The sequence below is a fragment of the Colossoma macropomum genome, unplaced genomic scaffold (assembly GCF_904425465.1).
Source record: "Colossoma macropomum unplaced genomic scaffold, Colossoma_macropomum, whole genome shotgun sequence".
Lineage (NCBI taxonomy): Eukaryota > Metazoa > Chordata > Actinopteri > Characiformes > Serrasalmidae > Colossoma > Colossoma macropomum.
In genome coordinates, this window is record NW_023494806.1 from 4,400,070 (window position 1) to 4,419,089 (window position 19,020).

The window sequence follows — 19,020 nt, forward strand, 5'->3', positions numbered from 1 at the left end:
AAAAGTAGTGATAATTCATAGTTACATGATCACATTTTTTATTGTGCCTTTAAGACTAATAAATGTAAATGAGCTCTTTTCTGTTTGACTCCCCTGTGTTGAGCCTTGTTCCAAAAGCAAGCAGGCTGAAACACTCTTTATAACTTCAGTGTCAGTGGGCGGGGCTAAACTGCTGTAGGCTAAATAGGTGGATGTATGTACATGCATTGGTTTTTGTGACATCTTAAAAACGGACTGTTCTTTGCAGCCCATATGTGAACTGTGGGGATTGAATGGTACATTTTAAAACTTGGACAGTGTTTACAAACTATATCAAGCTCTTGTTTTAAAAAAGTGAGCAAAATTCAGTTTTCTATGATGTGGTCAGTTTAAGGTGCATCCTTGAGCTGTTTTTGCGGTGACCAGGAGTTGACTGGAACTGTTTGAGGACCCTTGAAGCGTGTGTTTACAGCGATGAGGACCACGAATAAACAAAGGGTGGACAAAATGACAGAAACGTGCTCTGTATCTATGTACTTTGAAGGTTTACAGTTATAGAACGTAGCCCATCTGTTGCTACTCAGTTTGTCAGCCTTATAAGGGAATGGGCAGTACATTTTAAAGCTTTAACAATGTTTAATTAATACATCAAACTCTTCTATTTAAAAGCATGGTATCGGCTCTTTAAAGCCTCTCTCTGTAATCTGCCTGTCCTGTAGAGCGAGGAGACTTCCTGGCACTGGATCTGGGCGGAACGAACTTCCGGGTGTTGCTGGTCCGCGTGCGCAGCGGGAAGCGGCGCAGCGTGGAGATGCACAACAAAATCTACGCCATCCCACAGGACTTCATGCAGGGCACTGGGGAAGAGGTAAAGTCACGTTCACTCTCTGCCTCTGGGTCAGCCTGACCTGGCACTACTAAAATGGAGCACTTAGAGCAAATTTTTCAGCTCGGCAGAAATAATGTACACAATTCGTACATAATGTACCTTAAATTGTGTTGAGTTGTTAAGTAATGACTAATAGACTTGCTTGTGTGGTTGTTTATATGGAGGTCTATTGATGTTTAGGAACTATAAATACATGTCTGTAATTTTTAGTTCGTTTTCATTTAATACAGTCATAATGCTTCTCCAATCAGGATTTTTCCGCTGTGGTAGCCAGGCGAGCTCTCCCATAGGTTAGGACTTCAGGAGTGCTTAGATTAACAAGTGACGGAACAATGAACCAATCACATTTTGTTTTACAGTGGGTGGGACCAATGTTGATGTGCACCATCGTTAGCCTAGCTCTAGTAGAGCTCTAGCAGATGTCGGCGTTATCGTAGAGGTTTTGTTTTTTCCTTTTTTTTGACTGAACTGAAGACCTGGCTAGTCACGTTTTACCACTGAGTATGTCATACAATGCATGTCATAGCATGCCGCCTGTGTGATGTTATTTGGTGGGAAGCTTCTGTTGCTTGTTTAATGACATTAGCTTCATAGCTCTAGAGCAAAAACTTAAGAAGCAAACTTTCAATACCAAAAATGTGAGGTTCCAAACAAGCTCTGGCATAATGCATAACAGCAGTCCTCAATTCCCATCCTGGGTAGACCATGTGCTGCTCGTTACCGTGTCCAGCCCACATCACTGAGCTCCCGAACAGCGTTATAATTACTTGGTTAATTTAATCAGGTTTGTGATTTGAAAGTGTGAAACTGCACAGCAGCATGAGGGCAGTGATTGTGAAGAATGGATGGAGGGGTTAATTGGAATAGAATTCTCGTTATTTGAGTTAGGTTATATATTACGGCGTCTTGATTCAATGCTCCTGCCGTAGTTGTCCTTCATGTGTTTCACCTCTTGAACACCTCTTGAAAGTCCATTAGTGCTACTCTCCGATGTAAATTATGTTGCAACTTCGTCTTTTGTAATTAACCAGTAACGGTTCACTCCAAAACGCGGTGTGAGAGCAGCTTAACCACCTGCTCCGGCCCAGAGGGGCCACTCGTGATGAAATTACACTCGTAGTGGAGACTCTGGGTGTGAAGTGCTGATTGATACGTGTTCTGCCATGTGAAAGCACACTTGCCTCTTGGCTGGTTCTGTATTTATTGACCCTCTCTGGATAAAAGTACTGGCCTCAGATGAGGCCCCTCTTGCCCCTTTAATTATGCTCGTCACAGTATGAATGGCAAAAGATGTTCGTAGATTAGCACTCTGTGCTGTTAGGGATTTGATAACCAAGTGGGGCTTAATTATAATAAATCTGAGGGTGATAAGACTGATCTGATGTGAATTTTTCTTATTTCAGTCTAGGGCTGCACGATAAATCATATTGGTATCATTATTGTGATGAGTTTCTGCGATAAACACATCGGTAGAGCAGCGATGACAGAACAGATCTAATTACCTCATACACACAGAGCTAGAGAGATGTCATTACATTACCGGCACAAACCTTTGCAAACCTGCTTCTGTGCGCTAGAACTGAGCCTGCTTTCCCACGGAAGCCGAGAAACTTAACCATTCAGCCAGACGGCAACTACGAAATACACACACTGTGACCTTAAAATGTTCCCATAACTCAGCTTTAATGGAAGTTCAACCACAAAACACAATCAGAGGCCTTAAAATGTCCCCATAACTCAGCTTAATGGAAATTCAACTACAAAACACAATCAGAGGCCTTAAAATGTCCTCATAACCCAGCTTTAATGGAAGTTCAACTACAAAACACAATCAGAGGCCTTAAAATGTCCTCATAACTCTGCTTTAATGGAAGTTCAACTACAAAACACACTCAGAGGCCTTAAAATGTCCCCATAACTCTGCTTTAATGGAAGTTCAACTACAAAACACACTCAGAGGCCTTAAAATGTCCCCATAACTCTGCTTTAATAGACGTTCAACTACAAAACAGACGTTCAACTACAAAACTCACACTCAGAGACCTTAAAATGTCACCTTAACTCAGCTTTGATGGAAGTTCAACCACAAAACACAATCAGAGGCCTTAAAATGTCCCCATAACTCAGCTTTAATAGACGTTCAACTACAAAACACACATTCAAAGACCTTAAAATGTCCCCATAACTCAGCTTAATGGAAGTTCAACTACTCTCAAAGATGAAAGCTTTAAGTGCTGTTTCTCTGATGAGGACAGTTTTGCTGTCTACCATGCCTTGTGCAGTTATTTAGAGACACTTTTTTCTGTATCTTTGGGTCAACTTTGAAAAGTTTTCCCTTTTATCCAAATTATATATGTAACTTATATCAGACCTCCTTAGAAACATCTCCTGAAAAAAAGCCTAAGTTTTACTTAACAACTGTTTTGGCTGGCCAGTGATTATAAGTACAAGGTAGGTGCGGCTCAGCGTGTTGTGCAGCCTTGTTCAAATCTCACTTTGTTTTTTAACGTTTCGGGAAAGTTTTCAAGGACATCATTGTAAGAGCTGTTGTAAAAAGTTTTACCCTGACTGTTGTGAAAAACTATTGATTGTTTGGTTGCATTCAGTGTGTAGGTGGTATGTACATAAGTGTGGCCTGTGGCCTTCAGTAACTGTATGCTATCGGATTTTGTGTGTGTGCATGTTTTCTGTAGCTGTTTGACCACATTGTCCACTGTATTGGCGACTTCCTGGAGTACATGGGAATGAAGGGGGCGTCGCTGCCGCTGGGCTTCACTTTCTCTTTCCCCTGCAGTCAAACCCGTCTGGACGAGGTCAGTGTATATATATTTTCTGCACTTACAAATGTTCTTTCTTACAAATTCCTCCCACCAGCAAGAAAATGTGTTTTAAAAAATACGAATTTCTGATGTGTTTATTTGTGTCCAGCTCATGTCTTGTTTTCTCAGCATAATTACTTATGATGTTGATGTAATCATGTTTCTCGATGAATAATAATTCCTTTTTAGTCATTATTCTGACTTACTAAATCAAAATCTTGAGAAAATAAGTCATGGAGTGTGTTTACATGCACTCAATAATCTGATCATAATCAGATTTCTGCGGTTATATTTCTTAGATTAGAGTAACGTCTAGAAATCGGATTTCTTAATCAGATAAAGAGGCTGGATTTTAGCTCAGTAATCAGATTTCTCAGTGCATGTGAACTCTTACTCTGATTTCTTTCGGATTTCTCAGTCTGAGCATGTGCGAAAACAGATGGTGGCACCAGAAATAAGCGAGCAGCGTCGCCGCGAGACGCAGCAAAACACTTTTGGTGCGATGCTGAAACCAAATACATACTTGATGAAACAAATTATATAAATATACAAATATTCTTCATCTTCTAGATGATGTATGTTCATATTTTTAAATAAAGTAGAGCATTTTTTTTTTTTAAAAAGGTTGCTGCATGAAATTTGAGTTTATGTTATGTTTGTCACGTCTTCTTCTGTGAGTTTATTGGCTGGTTGCAAAGCAGAAATCTGATTACTGTCTGACTCATGTAGACCCAGACTTTCCCCATTATTTGATTACTCAAGTGCATATAAGCACGTTGATCAGATCACTGATAAAATGTGATTTTCTGCAGTTATCAGATTATTAAGTGCATTTAAATACACTCATTGTTTTAGCCTAATCAGTCTGAATTTCTGCTTGGCAGAAAAGGGCTTTTGTACAAAAATCATGTGAGCCAAACGTGATTATAGTGTGCTGATAACCTGCTAAATTGGCTGCCCAAATTAGCGCCTCTCTTAGCCTCTAATTAGCTCCTGCAGTCCTCCCAATTTTGCAGACAAGAACTGTTAGACTATCCAGCTGATTCTTAGCCAGATATGTCATTGCTTGAGGTGTACCGATACACGTCTTCAGGTTCAATATGTTGTTAGATTCTGAGGTCACGATTTGATTTTAGATATAGATTGATTTTGGCTCAGATTAATAAAATTTATCAAATATGACTCTTTCACAACACCTAGAATATATAAAGACAGAGCAACAGTCCCTCCCCATGCTTTACTCTAATAGAATGCACCTAGATTACTGACAAGCCTCAAGAACAGAGAGCTGCATTATAGTCTACATATAAGAAACTGTATCACTCCTCTGAACCACTCATCTTTACTGATGATAGAACCGGATCACTTGTCTTTATTGGTGGAACTGGATCACTCATCTTTATTGATGAATGAACTGGATCACTCATCTTTACTGTTGATGAAGCTGGATCATTTATCTTTATCGGTGGAACCGGATCACTCATCTTTATTGATGATGGAACTGGATCACTTGTCTTTATTGGGGGGACTGAACCACTAATCTTTATTGATGAATGAACTGGATCACTCATCTTTATTGGTGGAACTGGATCACTCATCTTTACTGTTGATGGAACTGGATCATTTATCTTTATTTATCTTTATCGGTGGAGCCGGATCACTCATCTTTGTTGATGATAGAACTGGATCATTTATCTTTATTGGTGGAACTGGATCACTCATCTTTACTGTTGATGGAACTGGATCATTTATCTTTATTGGTGGAACCGGATCACTCATCTTTACTGTTGATGGAACTGGATCATTTATCTTTATTGGTGGAACCGGATCACTCATCTTTATTGAAGATGGAACTGGATCACTTGTCTTTATTGGTGGAACTGAGTCACTCATCTTTATTGAAGATGGAACTGGATCACTTGTCTTTATTGGTGGAACTGAGTCGCTCATCTTTATTGATGATAGAACTGGATCACTTTGTCTTTATTGGTGGAACTGAGTCACTCATCTTTATTGATGATAGAACTGGATCGCTCATCTTTACTGTTGATGAAGCTGGATCATTTATCTTTATCGGTGGAACCGGATCACTCATCTTTATTGATGATGGAACTGGATCACTTGTCTTTATTGGGGGGACTGAACCACTCATCTTTATTGATGATGAAGCTGGATCATTTATCTTTATTGGTGGAACTGGATCACTCATCTTTACTGTTGATGAAGCTGGATCATTTATCTTTTTCGGTGGAACCGGATCACTCATCTATATTGATGATAGAACTGGATCACTTTGTCTTTATTGGTGGAACTGAGTCGCTCATCTTTATTGATGATAGAACTGGATCACTTTGTCTTTATTGGTGGAACCGGATCACTCATCTTTATTGATGGGACTGAATTACTCATCTTTAACAACAATGTAACTGAATCTTTTATCTTTACTGATAATTTAAAGTGATCACTTGATGGTGCTGGATCACTCAGCTTTATTGATTAAGGATACAGATCACTTCTTATCTGATCATAAAACTGGATCGCCCATGTTTGTTGATAATGAAGCCAGATCACTTGGTTTTATTGAAATTGGGATTGGATCACTCATCTTTTGGTGGATCACTCAACTCAACTGTATTGATGATGGAACTGGATCACTTGCCTTTATCGATGATTGCACCAGATCGCTCATCTTTTGACAATGGAACAAGATCACTTGTCATTATTGGTAATAGAGCTGAAGTGCTGGTGTTAATGATGATTGTACCAGGAACTGGATCATTTGTCTTTATCAGTGATGGAACTGCATCACACTCTGTATTGACTGTGTGAACTGGATTACTGTCCTTCACCTATGATGGAACTGCATCACTCATCTTTGCTGATGATGTGATTGCAGACAGAAACATCTAGATGGATTATAAGGTCTAGATAAGCCCCTTAACTGCTCGAATGCAACCACACCCTTAAAAAAGACTGGGCAGTCTTTGACCAGTGTTTGAACTGGACAATGGCCCAAAACCTAAAGACTCTGTGGAGTTCAGTATTTTTGCCTGAACAACCTAAGGACCTGACCTGAACACACTGAGCAGGATTTCACTTTACTGAAGACAAAATTGCAAAACAATCAGGAGCTAAAATTGCCGGCCTGCAGACCATCAGCAGGGAAGATAGCCGGAGCCCAGTGATGTCTATTGCTCGCAGATTTCAAGCAATCACTGATTTCAAAGCATTTGCTACCAAATAGGTAAATACGCCAATTTCATGTTAATTTGCCAGATTGCATTTGTTCTCATGAACAAAAAGGCCTGTGATTCATCTTTGATTCGCCCAGCATGTACATGTACCTTCAAATTAGAGCTGACATTTGACCTCATAGTAATTGTTTCAATTCACATGTAATGTGCTGGAAAACAAGTGTTACGACTATCCAAATGGCATCTGCAAAGATATTGAAAAGAGCTCATTGGTCAGCCTATCCCACTGTTCACCGTGGAAGCTGACGGCTTTACAGAAACATTATAAGCAACAGTTAACCTTAGTGACCACTGTGAATAGTTTTCTTAGACCTACAATACAAATAACTTACAGTTTTTAGATCTAATTTCCCATCACCACCAGACCCGTAGGATCCAAAACATATTGCCTCTCATTTACAAATAAAGACGTGTATGTGTTGTGTGTTTGTGGTGATGAGATGTGTGTTGTTGTGCGCCGGTGCAACTGAAAATGAAGTTCACCCTTTATTTCAGCACACGCTGTCTGGGTAATAGTTTTTACTTAGCGCCTGAAAGAAAAGCTGAGTCGTGTTGGGCGGAAAACGCTGAGGTTGTGAGAAAACGATTCTCCTGTCGTTCCTCGCTTTGCGTCTGAAGCCTGTCATAGAGCCTTGAAAAATGAGTTGCATCAAAGCTCAGCTCTTTTTGATTGATTTTATTATGTTGCTGTTATGTGTGTTTTGAATGGGCTTCTGTTTTTATTGTGAAGCCTAAATGAGGAATCCAGCGTCGTCCTTTGTGCGTATTGTTTGGGATGCGTGGTAGTCGATCTGATGAGAGATCTAATACAGACAAAGGTTGGGGACACCTGGCTTTTCAAAGCACTTTTCCTAAACAGGTTTACAGTTTCTTAAATCTTTGCCACTTTTCTTTGGCAAGAAATGCAAAACTGTGGAAACAGCTGATGAAAGGGCTACCTTGGGAATTTCACCTTGGTGGGACTGCTCTGTTACAGCAAGACCTCAATATTGACCAAATACAGAATGACCCATCATCTCCTCTTAGCAGACATTCTGCTGCAAACTACAAATGAATTCCTGTTGTTATTTTGACATGTGGATGTGTTTAATCATCTCATGAGATTATAACCAGACACATCAATTACATTACACTGATCAGCCATAACATTATGACCATGTCCTTGTTTCTACGCTCATTGTCCATTTTATCAGCTCCACTTACTATATAGGTGCACTTTGTAGTTCTACAGTTACAGACTGTAGTCCATCTGTTTCTCTGCATACTTTGTTAGCCCCCTTTTACCCTGTTCTTCAGTGGTCAGGATCCCCACGGACCCTCACAGAGCAGGTACTATTTGGGTGGTGGATCGTTTCTCAGCACTGCAGTGACACTGACGTGGTGGTGGTGTGTTAGTGTGTGTTGCGCTGGTCTGAGTGGATCAGACACAGCAGTGCTGCTGGAGTTTTAAACACCGTGTCCACTCACTGTCCACTCTATTAGACACTCCTACCTTGTCAGTCCACCTTGTAGATGTAAAGTCAGAGACGATAGCTCATCTGCTGCTGCACAGTTTGTGCTGGTCATCCTCTAGTCCTTCATCAGTGGTCACAGGACGCTGTTGGCTGGATATTTTTGGTTGGTGGACTATTCACAGTCCAGCAGTGACACTGAGGTGTTTAAAAACTCCAGCAGCACTGCTGTGTCTGATCCACTCAGACCAGCGCAACACACACTAACACACCACCACCACGTCAGTGTTACTGCAGTGCTGAGAATGACCCACCCAAACAGTACCTGCTCTGTGAGGGTCCATGGGGGTCCTGACCACTGAAGAACAGGGTAAAAGGGGGCTAACAAAGTATGCAGAGAAACAGATGGACTACAGTCTGTAACTGTAGAACTACAAAGTGCACCTATATAGTAAGTGGAGCTGATAAAATGGACGATGAACGTAGAAACAGAGTTTCAGAGAGCAGAATTTCATCATTTTCTGAATGCAATAAGCCACTTGAAGCAGTGATTTGATCCCTACTTAATTGAAAAGCAGCAGCCAAAGCAAGTAAACATCCAACAGGTTGCAGGCTAGTGTGGGCAGTCTGTTTTTGCTTGGTAGGTTTCCATGAGTAACGGAGGCTGCCTCTTTAGATGAGTTAACACTACGGCTAAGTACAGTATTAGTGCTAATAAAAAGTCATTGTCTTAATCACAGGGTGTCGTCTCCTCAGTGGACGATGTCCCAACCTATTAATTTCTCACAGGAATAGTTTTTCACTGTTACTGGATCTAGTTATCACCACTATGAGTGGTCAGCATATATCGTTCTTTTCAGTTACGCTCTTAAAATGCTCATATTTAATATTAAATAGCTGCTTGCCTGCAAATATGAGCAACACTGCCACAGTTTACAGCCCTGTTAAACCTTTAAGAGTGAAATTGTGCCTGTATATTTTCTCCATCTTTTCTGAAACGTAACAAAAATATCAAAATAGTGATGTCATTATTCAGATAAACACACCTCAAATGGGGAATTACATTGATTTTTCCAAATTTCTATACAATTAAATGGTTAAGATGTAAACGGAGTCCTTTAGAGTGGTTTGATGTGAAATGCTCTGTTGCAGTCAGAATGGTTCACAGTGGTGGTGATAGGAACCAGACGTCTGACGAGTTTAATGCCCCTAAAATCTCCCTCACAAAGTTGAAATAGGTGCAACTGCACTGCCTGATGTCTGAGACGTTGTTCTACGATAGATTTGAGAAGGTTTTGGCCTAAAATCTGTCCTTAAAACCCTTTCATGGCATAGGGGTACATGCAAAATAGTCCTCAAATAAAAATGTATTTTTTTTAGATTTTCCACTATTTGATTATCGTCAACATTAAATATAAAAGTCAGAAGACTCGTGATGGTTCACTGGTGGTTTTGGATAGTAAATAAAATGTCTATATTTGTGTTGTAGTCATGGCGACCCTTGGTTCCTATCACCACCACTGTAAAGAAATCTAAGTGTATATGGTTCCATACAGTGAACCATTTCACATCAAACTGCTCTGCCTTACTTTATGTCTTAACAATTTAATCCTATGGTGAAATTCCCCTTTTCTCAGGTGCTCATGCACATGCTTATGGTTCTTAATTCTTATTTTTATTCTAATTTAATGTAAGAGCAGACCAGTGTGGATGGTCATGTGCCTGAAGTGGATGGATGCAGGCATCAAAAATTGAGGCTGCATGTTCCTCTACTGTACATTTCTAGAAAGAAAAATAAAAAGATGTTATCATGTCACAGTGCACATGTGCTCTTTCACACATACAACACACACTCAGAAAATGAGCCCTCAGAAAAAGAGTGTAATCATCTTCTGATTCCTCCTCTGTTTTCCAGGGTATTTTGCTGAAGTGGACGAAGGGCTTCAAGGCTACAGGCTGTGAAGGCGAGGACGTAGCGTTGCTCCTGAAAGACGCCATCCATCGCATGGAGGTATGTGTGAGCAGCCAACTCCGTTATATAATAATAATAATAATAATAATAATGTTTATTTATATAGCACCTTTCATACATTAAAAATGCAGCTCAAAGTGCTTCACAGTACAAAGTAAAAACAACAGAGGAAGAAAAGATAATCAAGAATAAAAACAAAATGTAATAAACAAACAATAAATAACAGAAAATGGATATATTAATAAATACAATTAAAAAGCACAGGATAAAAGTGTAAATAAAGAGAAAAAGACAATCAAAAATGCAGGTAACAAGAACATAAAAGTACTAGTAATATTCCAGTAAAAACTAAGGAAACAATAAAAATACTAGTTAAACGCTAAAGTAAAGAAATGAGTATTTAACTGTTTTTTAAAAACATTTACAGGAGCCTGACGGAGGTGTATTGGTAATGCGTTCCAGGTCTTTGGTGCATAAAAACCATATTAGTAATGTTTAAGTAAGGTATAAGTAACCTTAATAATAACTGGCATTAATTACTGATGATAATCTAAACTGATCAGTTTAAAATGTACTCATATTGGCAGTGGCTTGGTGGATATCAAAGAACTTCAGCATGAATCCAAATAGAAACAAAACCAATTAAAAATATATCAGTTTTTGCACAAATCATACACACTTCAGTAGCGCTAAATAGGATCTTTTTAATAGTGATCTTTTCTGACTGATATTGATTTTGAGGAGCTGAAGCTTATGATAATCGACGATAATGAATAATGAAAAAAAAAACGTAAACAGGCTCTAAAACATTTAGCTAAACAGTGCTTTACTAAGTGATCGATTGTCGCTTCTCAACTGATTGGGTCCTCAGTGTATTTCATTTTTTAAAACTGAAATAAACAACATAAAGTCTTAACCTCTTCAACTCATTGGGATCACCAGTGGTTCCAAAACACACTTCGTCATATTCTTCATAACTTTCATATTTCATAAGCTACATTCTAAAGGTGGGGGTCGTATGAGAGCTGTAACTGTCTTCTCTCCAGTCAAATAGATGGGTGATGTCATTTTAAACTCTTATAATAAAACAAGCTGAACTCACAGTTTTTTGTCTACTGAAAGTCGACCCATTTTTCCACAAATCTGGGCTATAAACTATAAACAGATGGCGTCTCTTCAGTGATCTGCTCTGTAAACATTATTTTTATAAAAAAATACAAAGAGCGTCTAAGATTTTTGGCTTTCAGCAGTAAATTGTAAGCATATAACAATATGTTTATGATCATAAAACACATTTTCTGTTCATTTGAGGGGAGCTTCTACAAAATAAATAAATAAATAAGTGAAATAAAAAATTACATTTATTTCATGCAGTTACTGAATAATTTGCCTTATGATTTGTTCATGTAAATTCAGACGGAAAAACCAAAATATACCCTGGTGACGGGGCATTCTGACCTAAAACTAGCTTATTTTTCATGTTATGTTATATTCTATAGCATTTGCATCCCTCAGCCTCCTCATTTTGACAGAATTAAAAATGTATTATCCTTTTTCCATATCTTTTTGTCCATCAGTGTTCTCACTACAATACCCAGCATGCAGTGCACAAATACATCATATAACCATCAGGACTAAGAGGAAAGTAGGCGTGTAGGCTACAGTTTTCATTTTGGCCAGATTGTCTTTAAATTATTTCTGTTATGAAGCTCTTTCATCATTTTTTCACCTCAATTTTTTGTGCTAAAGGAAGTTTGGATGCATTTTAGATGTTTTTATTATTTTAACTATGATGGTGTTTTACGTTCAAACTAGTTGTTCTGTCAGATGAGCAGCTGGTGACTGTAAATTTTTAATATCAAAGCATTAAAATGTCAGAAAAAGCGACTGTTGGAGGTTTGCATTCGTTATAATATAAAACAGCTGACTTCAAAGGATTTTAGGCAATGCCGGTGAATTATAACCTTAATTTTAATAGCCAACTGATACATCGGTCAGGCTCCAGTACTGACCCAGAGAAAATCCCACCACCAGAGTTCTAAAAGACGCAGTCACTGAGGTTTGTGAGCTGGAAGTGCTGCAGTCAGTTCCCTGTTTAAACCAATCAAAACACCAGACGCCCGTGTGGCTCTGCACTGTGGGAAATACAGGCTTTCAGAAACAGGCAGACTGAGTTTATTCTCCTGATACCCGACTGTTTACATAATCAGCTAAATTCTACCTCAAGGGAGTGCAGGTTTACATTCAGACTAATCTCGGCTAATTTATTGTTTGTTTTTTCTTTTTCTTTCTGTTTCACTCTTTTTTTTCTTCATTCTTTTTGTTCTCTTTTATTCTGTTTCTTTCATCCTGTCATTTTCTTTTGGTTTCATTTTGAATATTTTCCATTCTTTCCCTTCTATTTTTATTCTGTTACTTTCTTTTTGTTTCTTTCTGTTTTTCTGCTCTTTCCTCCCCGTTTTCATTGTCACTTTGTCTATTTATTTCTACATATTTTCCTTTTTTCCATCCATATTAATTCTGAAATTTTCATTCTGTATGTTTTCCATAATTCTTCTCCATTTTCATTTTACTATTTTTTACTTTTCTATTTATTTTTATTTATCTTTCTACATATTTATACTATATATTTATATATGCCTTCACTCCCATTTCTGTCCTTTCACTTTGTTGTTTTTTTACGTATATTTTCATCCTTTCCCTTCCATTTTCATTGTGTCCCTTTCTTTTTGTTTCTTTCTGTATGTTTTCCATTATGTTTTTCTTTATTTCTATACTTTGTTTTTCTGTATATCTTTTATTCTTTTATTTTCTTTTCCTTTTTGTTTGTTTTTCATCTTTCTCTTCTTCTGTGTTTCTCTCTCTGTCTCTCTCTCTCTTTCTCTTCTTCTCTGTCTCTCTCTCTCTCTTTATCTCTCTCTCTCTCTTTATCTCTCTCTCTCTCTTTCTCTTCCTCTCTCTGTTTCTCTCTTACTCTATCTCTCTCTCTTTCTCTTTCTTTCTTTCTCTCTCTCTCTCTCTCTTTCTGTCTCTTTCTCTCTCTCTCTCTCTCTCTCTCTCTCTCTGTCTATCTCTCTCTCTCTCCCTCTCTCTCTCTCTCTCTCTCTCTCTCTCTCTCTCTCCCCCCTTGTGTGGTCAGGAGTTTGATCTGGACGTGGTTGCCGTGGTGAATGACACGGTCGGGACGATGATGACGTGCGGTTATGAGGATCCGCGCTGTGAAGTGGGGCTCATTGTGGGTGAGTGTGTCTGACCGCCTGCTCCTCGCACACAATTCGTCTCGTCCAGACATTTGTTGAATGGCTCTGACCTTGAAGGTCCTGAGAGTGTTTATTTAGTCTGTGAGTGAGCGACTGTGTGCACCCACGTGTGTGTTAATAACACCTATTTCATACCCTCAAGTGTGTGTGCATATGAGTCAGTGTGTGCACGGGTACATGTACGCACGCGTGTTTGCGTCAGGTGACTGGGTATGTCCCATCATCATCATCATCATCATCATCATCATCATCATCAATTTCTTTTTAGCACATTTCTGAGTAATACTGAGTATCTGCGGATACAGTATTGGTATTTTCATAGATAATACAGCTGCATATTGCTGGATATAGCTAGATTGCCAAACTGCCAATTACCCAAATTAGTTAACAGAACTCAAAATGAAGGCAAACAGTTCCAAACCTTAATATTTGAAGGCAGCAATCAGATATTAGCTGAACAGGTTTAGGGTTATTTACACGTATATTTTGTTTGAAGTGTGTGAAGTATATTCATTTCACTCTGCATCACAGTTAAAAACTGAACTGAGCATCTGATGGTACATAATAGACATTACACTAATCCTTTTAGTTTAAAAATGCAAAATCCTGGACATTTCAGAGCCAAATGGTAAAATACTATAACGTTTATATGGCATACCAGTGCATAACAATCCACAATGCTCATAATTCACATTAAAAAATCTATTATTTGCATTTGACTTAAATTATTAAAGTGACACAAATATTTTCCGTTGATGCAACAAAAAGGGCCATGTCATGCCAGCAGTTTAGCCCCGCCCCCTCACAATGAAGTTATAAGGAGTGTTTCGGCTTGAAATGCCTTTTAAATCAAGCTCAATACAGGACAGCCAGTCATAATAGAGCTCATTTACATATATTAAAAAACAAAACCAGCCTGTTTAATTGTAAGGTTGGAAAATGGGCATAGTAAAATGAGTTATGACCATTTTTGGAACATAAAACCACACAAATGTAATAAGTGGACTTAAGGAAAATATAGGATTTGGGCCCTTTAAAATGTTTTATCACTCAAAGTAATTAAGTCGGTGTAATTAAACACTTAAAGTGATTACATCTAGGGCTGGGTATCGTCAGCAGCTTTACGATATGTGTCACAAGTGTGACAATACGATATGACACAGTCAGTCCAGATGTACAAGAGACAGTTTCGTAACATGTTTACCTTAAAATTTGTGTTAAAAAACTACCCTAACCAGGCGGAGCGCCAAAAAAATGTTAAAAAAAGTTGCAAAATGTTCTATTTGCCTACATTAAACGACCTATTTATGTTTTACCTTTTACTAGTCCATCGTGGTTTAAAACCCAGATCTGTCGCTCACTTATATTCTTGATAAAAAGCAATATCATACACTTAATGTCTGCATGGGCCATTTAAAGGGCCCAGACCCCTCCATGTCTACTTCTTTATTCTAGATTGGTTGTATTATGCTTGTTTGAATTCAGCCAGACAGGTTGGCGATGTCTGGCCCAGCATATCAATAAATTTGTGCTCTGTGTGAGACAATGTTATTGCTCATCTGCCGTTATTAGCAGCAGCTCAAGCTGGAAAAATGATACGAGCTTCTGTGAAGAGTCACATATTAAACAGGCTGATTACACAGACAGTGGAGCGCAGATGTGCGCTGAGGAAAGAAAGCCCTGATTTTGAATTCCCTCATTTGATGTAGACCCCATGTGTCAAACACGAGGCCCGCGGGCCAGATAGGACCGTGTGGTGGGTCTGATCTGGCCCGCGGGCCTCGTGTTTGACACATAGGGTCTACATCAAATGAGGGAATTCAAAATCAGGGCTTTCTTTCCTCAGCGCACATCTGAGCCTGTTTAATATGTGACTCTTCACAGAAGCTCGTATCATTTTTCCAGAAGTATTTCCAAAAGTATTTTAATTTTCTTAATATTAGCCTGGTTCACAATACGCTGCACTACAGTCCCCAGCATGCACTGCAACGTAATGTGTGCTCTGACTCTCCTACCCCAACAACAGTCTATGGGACAGTGGTTACACCTTAGTTCTACACAATTCCACACCAGTCATACCACCAAATGCATTTCAGCTGCTGTTCAGTCAATATAAACACTTAACGTTTAGCTCAGTTGAGCCCAAGCATTAATGAGCTTGCAGCAAAAAAGGATGCCAGGTGTCTGTTTCAAGCAGATAGGTAGGTTTAAAAGACTGAGCTCCCGAAAACACTTAAATTTAGAATATTTCAAGCATTCATGTAATTTTTCAAGGTCTACTACAAGTGTCTGTACTTTACTGTTGATTTCTTTGCATATTTTGAATGAAGGCCAGTTCGGGTTATTGCACAATGTTAATTAAAAATAAAATGAAAACATTTTTTTCTCTGGCCAACAGATTTAATTACATTTTTTTAATATGGCCCTTTTTACTGGACGAGTTTGACACCCCTGATTTAGACCGTCGAAAAAAGCGCTCCCACCAGCAGCAAATTGAACCACAGAGACCTGTGATTGTGGTTCGTTTAGTGCGCACTCCAGTACGGGTGGAGTGTTCACACCTGTCAAACGGAAGGAAAAGTTCAGTTGGTCCGCACAAAACAAAGTAGGTGTAAAACGCGGGTGACAGCAAGTCTTATGTGCGCTCGAACTGTTTCTTTAGTTCAGTCCGTTTCGACAGGTGTGAACGCGTCACCCACACTCGGGTGCGCACTAAGCAAAAGAACTGTGGTCCGGCAAAAATCGCGGGTCTCTTTCCTCTTCCAGATGAACCTCGGTTCAGTTCACTGCTGGACTTCACACAGACGCTCATATCGTTGTTGCTGCTAATATCGGTAGACCAGCAATGACATTAATAAACTAACAGCGAAGCCTTGGTTTTGATTTTGGCCTTTGGATCGCAGATTGTGTTGCTTCAGAAACCTGATTGGCTGCATTCAAACTGACAAAACAATCATAAAGAAGCGGGAAAGGTTTATTATTATTGTCATGACTGTGATACGCGCAGATGTTAAGCATCTCTATTTCCATGCAGAGTTTGTGTTTTTTGGCCGATGTGAGAGTAACAGAGCGCCGCTGTCTCTGCAAAATTTCTGACCAATGAAAAAGCACTCGTGTGTAATTTGGTGCAGTTTAGCCATTGCAGTGTGAAAACAACAACCAAACCAAATGAAAAAGATGCAGTGTCACAAAAACCCAAACTGTGGTTCAGACTTTAGCAAACAAACTAGGTGTAAATTCAGCCTTAATATCACATCTTGTCTGATTTAGCATGTAGCTCCATGTTTGTCAGCACCAGCACCCCCCGCCCCAGACCCCTGGTAATCACATATCGTCACCGCCACAGCTATAGGTATAGCACCCCCTTCACGTTTCAGCACCAAAAATCCTGGAGCCGGCCCTGACCTTAACACCTAATGAATATATAATTAAGTAGGTGGAATGACATTTTAATTTTAATAGAAAAGTTAATATTAATATTTGGATGTGTCAGAAATTCAACCAATGAATCAGTAATGCTGGGGGAGCTTCTAAGAACCGTATTATAGGTGCAGTTCAGTCTGGGGTGCTGGTCAGTTCGGGGCTTCGCTGGTGTTGATAACCCTGGTCTGGGCCCTGCAGGTACGGGTACGAACGCCTGCTACATGGAGGAGATGCGGAATGTGGAGCTGGTGGAGGGAGACGAGGGTCTGATGTGTGTGAACATGGAGTGGGGAGCGTTCGGAGACGGCGGGGAGCTGGAAGACTTCTACACAGAGTTCGACAGAGCTGTGGATAAATGCTCAACAAACCCAGGCAGACAGAGGTGAGGCTAACGCACCAGCACACTGCCTCTTTTGGCTTTCACACACCTGGACGTCTGTTAGCTGCCAGTGTCGTTACTGACCACTCACCGGGTCAGCTGAATCCTGACTAATGACGATTTCATTACTGCAATGAAAAATCTTTAAACAAGCGTTCCAAACAGTGAGCGGACACTTGAAACTATCGCTGACACGCCCCTCGCTCTCTTCTGAGCGCCTCTCTTTTACCGTCTTTCATGGAAACCACTGACAGTGAACAAAGCTAGACACCTGGGTACAGCCTATCAGAGGAAAGTGGGCGGAGCTTATGACTTTCGAAGTGAAGATAGGTATACGTCCTCTACAGAGAACACACTTCTGCACTTTTAATGCACAATTGGTGTTTACGTGCTGAATTTAATGTATTGGGGACAAAATAAAACATAAAATGCATCCTGTGCAGAAGTTATGGCACATTTTATATTTTGTTACATTTTTATATGTAACATTTATGTAGCATTATGTTAAAATTTGCAGAAAAATGCCATATTTAAGTGTGTTCTCTGTACAGGATGTGTTACTTATTTTCACTTAGAAAATGAACTAAACATGGAATTTGACCAAGAGTGTTCAAACGTTTCCATATAAGGATGCGTTTTATAAACTAAGAGCTCTGTAGACTCAAGACATTTTTAAAACCACAAAAAAATCATGACCTCAGAATCAAAAATAGCATCAAACCTGAATGTACATTGTTAGGCAATCTGTTAGTCAGAGCCAAGTCTCTCACATGATAAGAGTATCAAACAAGCATGGCTAATTCTGAATGTTTTTGACATTAAAAACTGGTCAGAGAGTTAATTTCACTGTGTTGTATTTTTCAAATGCCATGAGAGTCAATGTCAATGCTGTAATTTGCTGAAAGTGAAAATCAATGCTGTAATTTGCGGTGCAACAAGATAACATGAACACAATGACCACAAGCCACCAATTAATATCTTCAGAAACAGTGTGGGGGCAGTGAAAATGACCTTTTGTATAAATGTCTTCATAAAATCAGATGTCTCATTGTGTTTGTGTGTGTGTGTGTGTGTGTGTGTTAGGTTTGAGAAGATGATCAGTGGGATGTACCTGGGGGAGATTGTGAGGAACGTGCTGCTGGACTTCACGGCCAAAGGCCTGCTCTTCCGCGGAAAACTCTCTGAAAGACTCAAAACCCGCGGCATCTTCGAGACCAAGTTCCTTTCCCAGATTGAGAGGTGTGTGTGTGTATGTGTGCGTGTGTGTGTGTATACACCGACCTGGTAGGAGCACTTTGTAGTTCTACAGTTACAGACTGTAGTCCATCTGTTTCTCTGATACTTTTAAGACACTGTATCCACTCTCTGTCCACTCTATTAGACACTCCTACCTTGTCAGTCCACCTTGTAGATGTAAAGTCAGAGACGATAGCTCATCTGCTGCTGCACAGTTTGTGTTGGTCATCCTCTAGTCCTTCATCAGTGGTCACAGGACGCTGCCCACAGGACGCTGTTGGCTGGATATTTTTGGTTGGTGGACTATTCTCAGTCCAGCAGTGACACTGAGGTGTTTAAAAACTCCAGCAGCACTGCT

At 39.5% G+C, this 19,020-nt stretch overlaps 1 protein-coding gene across 2 annotated transcripts in view; it reads left to right on the forward strand.

Annotated features, from left to right (window-relative positions):
* hk2 (hexokinase 2) overlaps window positions 1-19,020 on the forward strand; it is an 89,317-nt gene that overhangs the window by 57,588 nt on the left and 12,709 nt on the right. For both annotated transcript variants that reach the window (XM_036598047.1, XM_036598048.1), the window contains 6 exons: window positions 699-847; window positions 3,562-3,681; window positions 10,308-10,403; window positions 13,504-13,603; window positions 17,246-17,429; window positions 18,510-18,665. In XM_036598047.1, coding sequence (XP_036453940.1) covers window positions 699-847; window positions 3,562-3,681; window positions 10,308-10,403; window positions 13,504-13,603; window positions 17,246-17,429; window positions 18,510-18,665 — 805 coding nt within the window. The remainder of the gene's footprint in view (window positions 1-698; window positions 848-3,561; window positions 3,682-10,307; window positions 10,404-13,503; window positions 13,604-17,245; window positions 17,430-18,509; window positions 18,666-19,020) is intronic.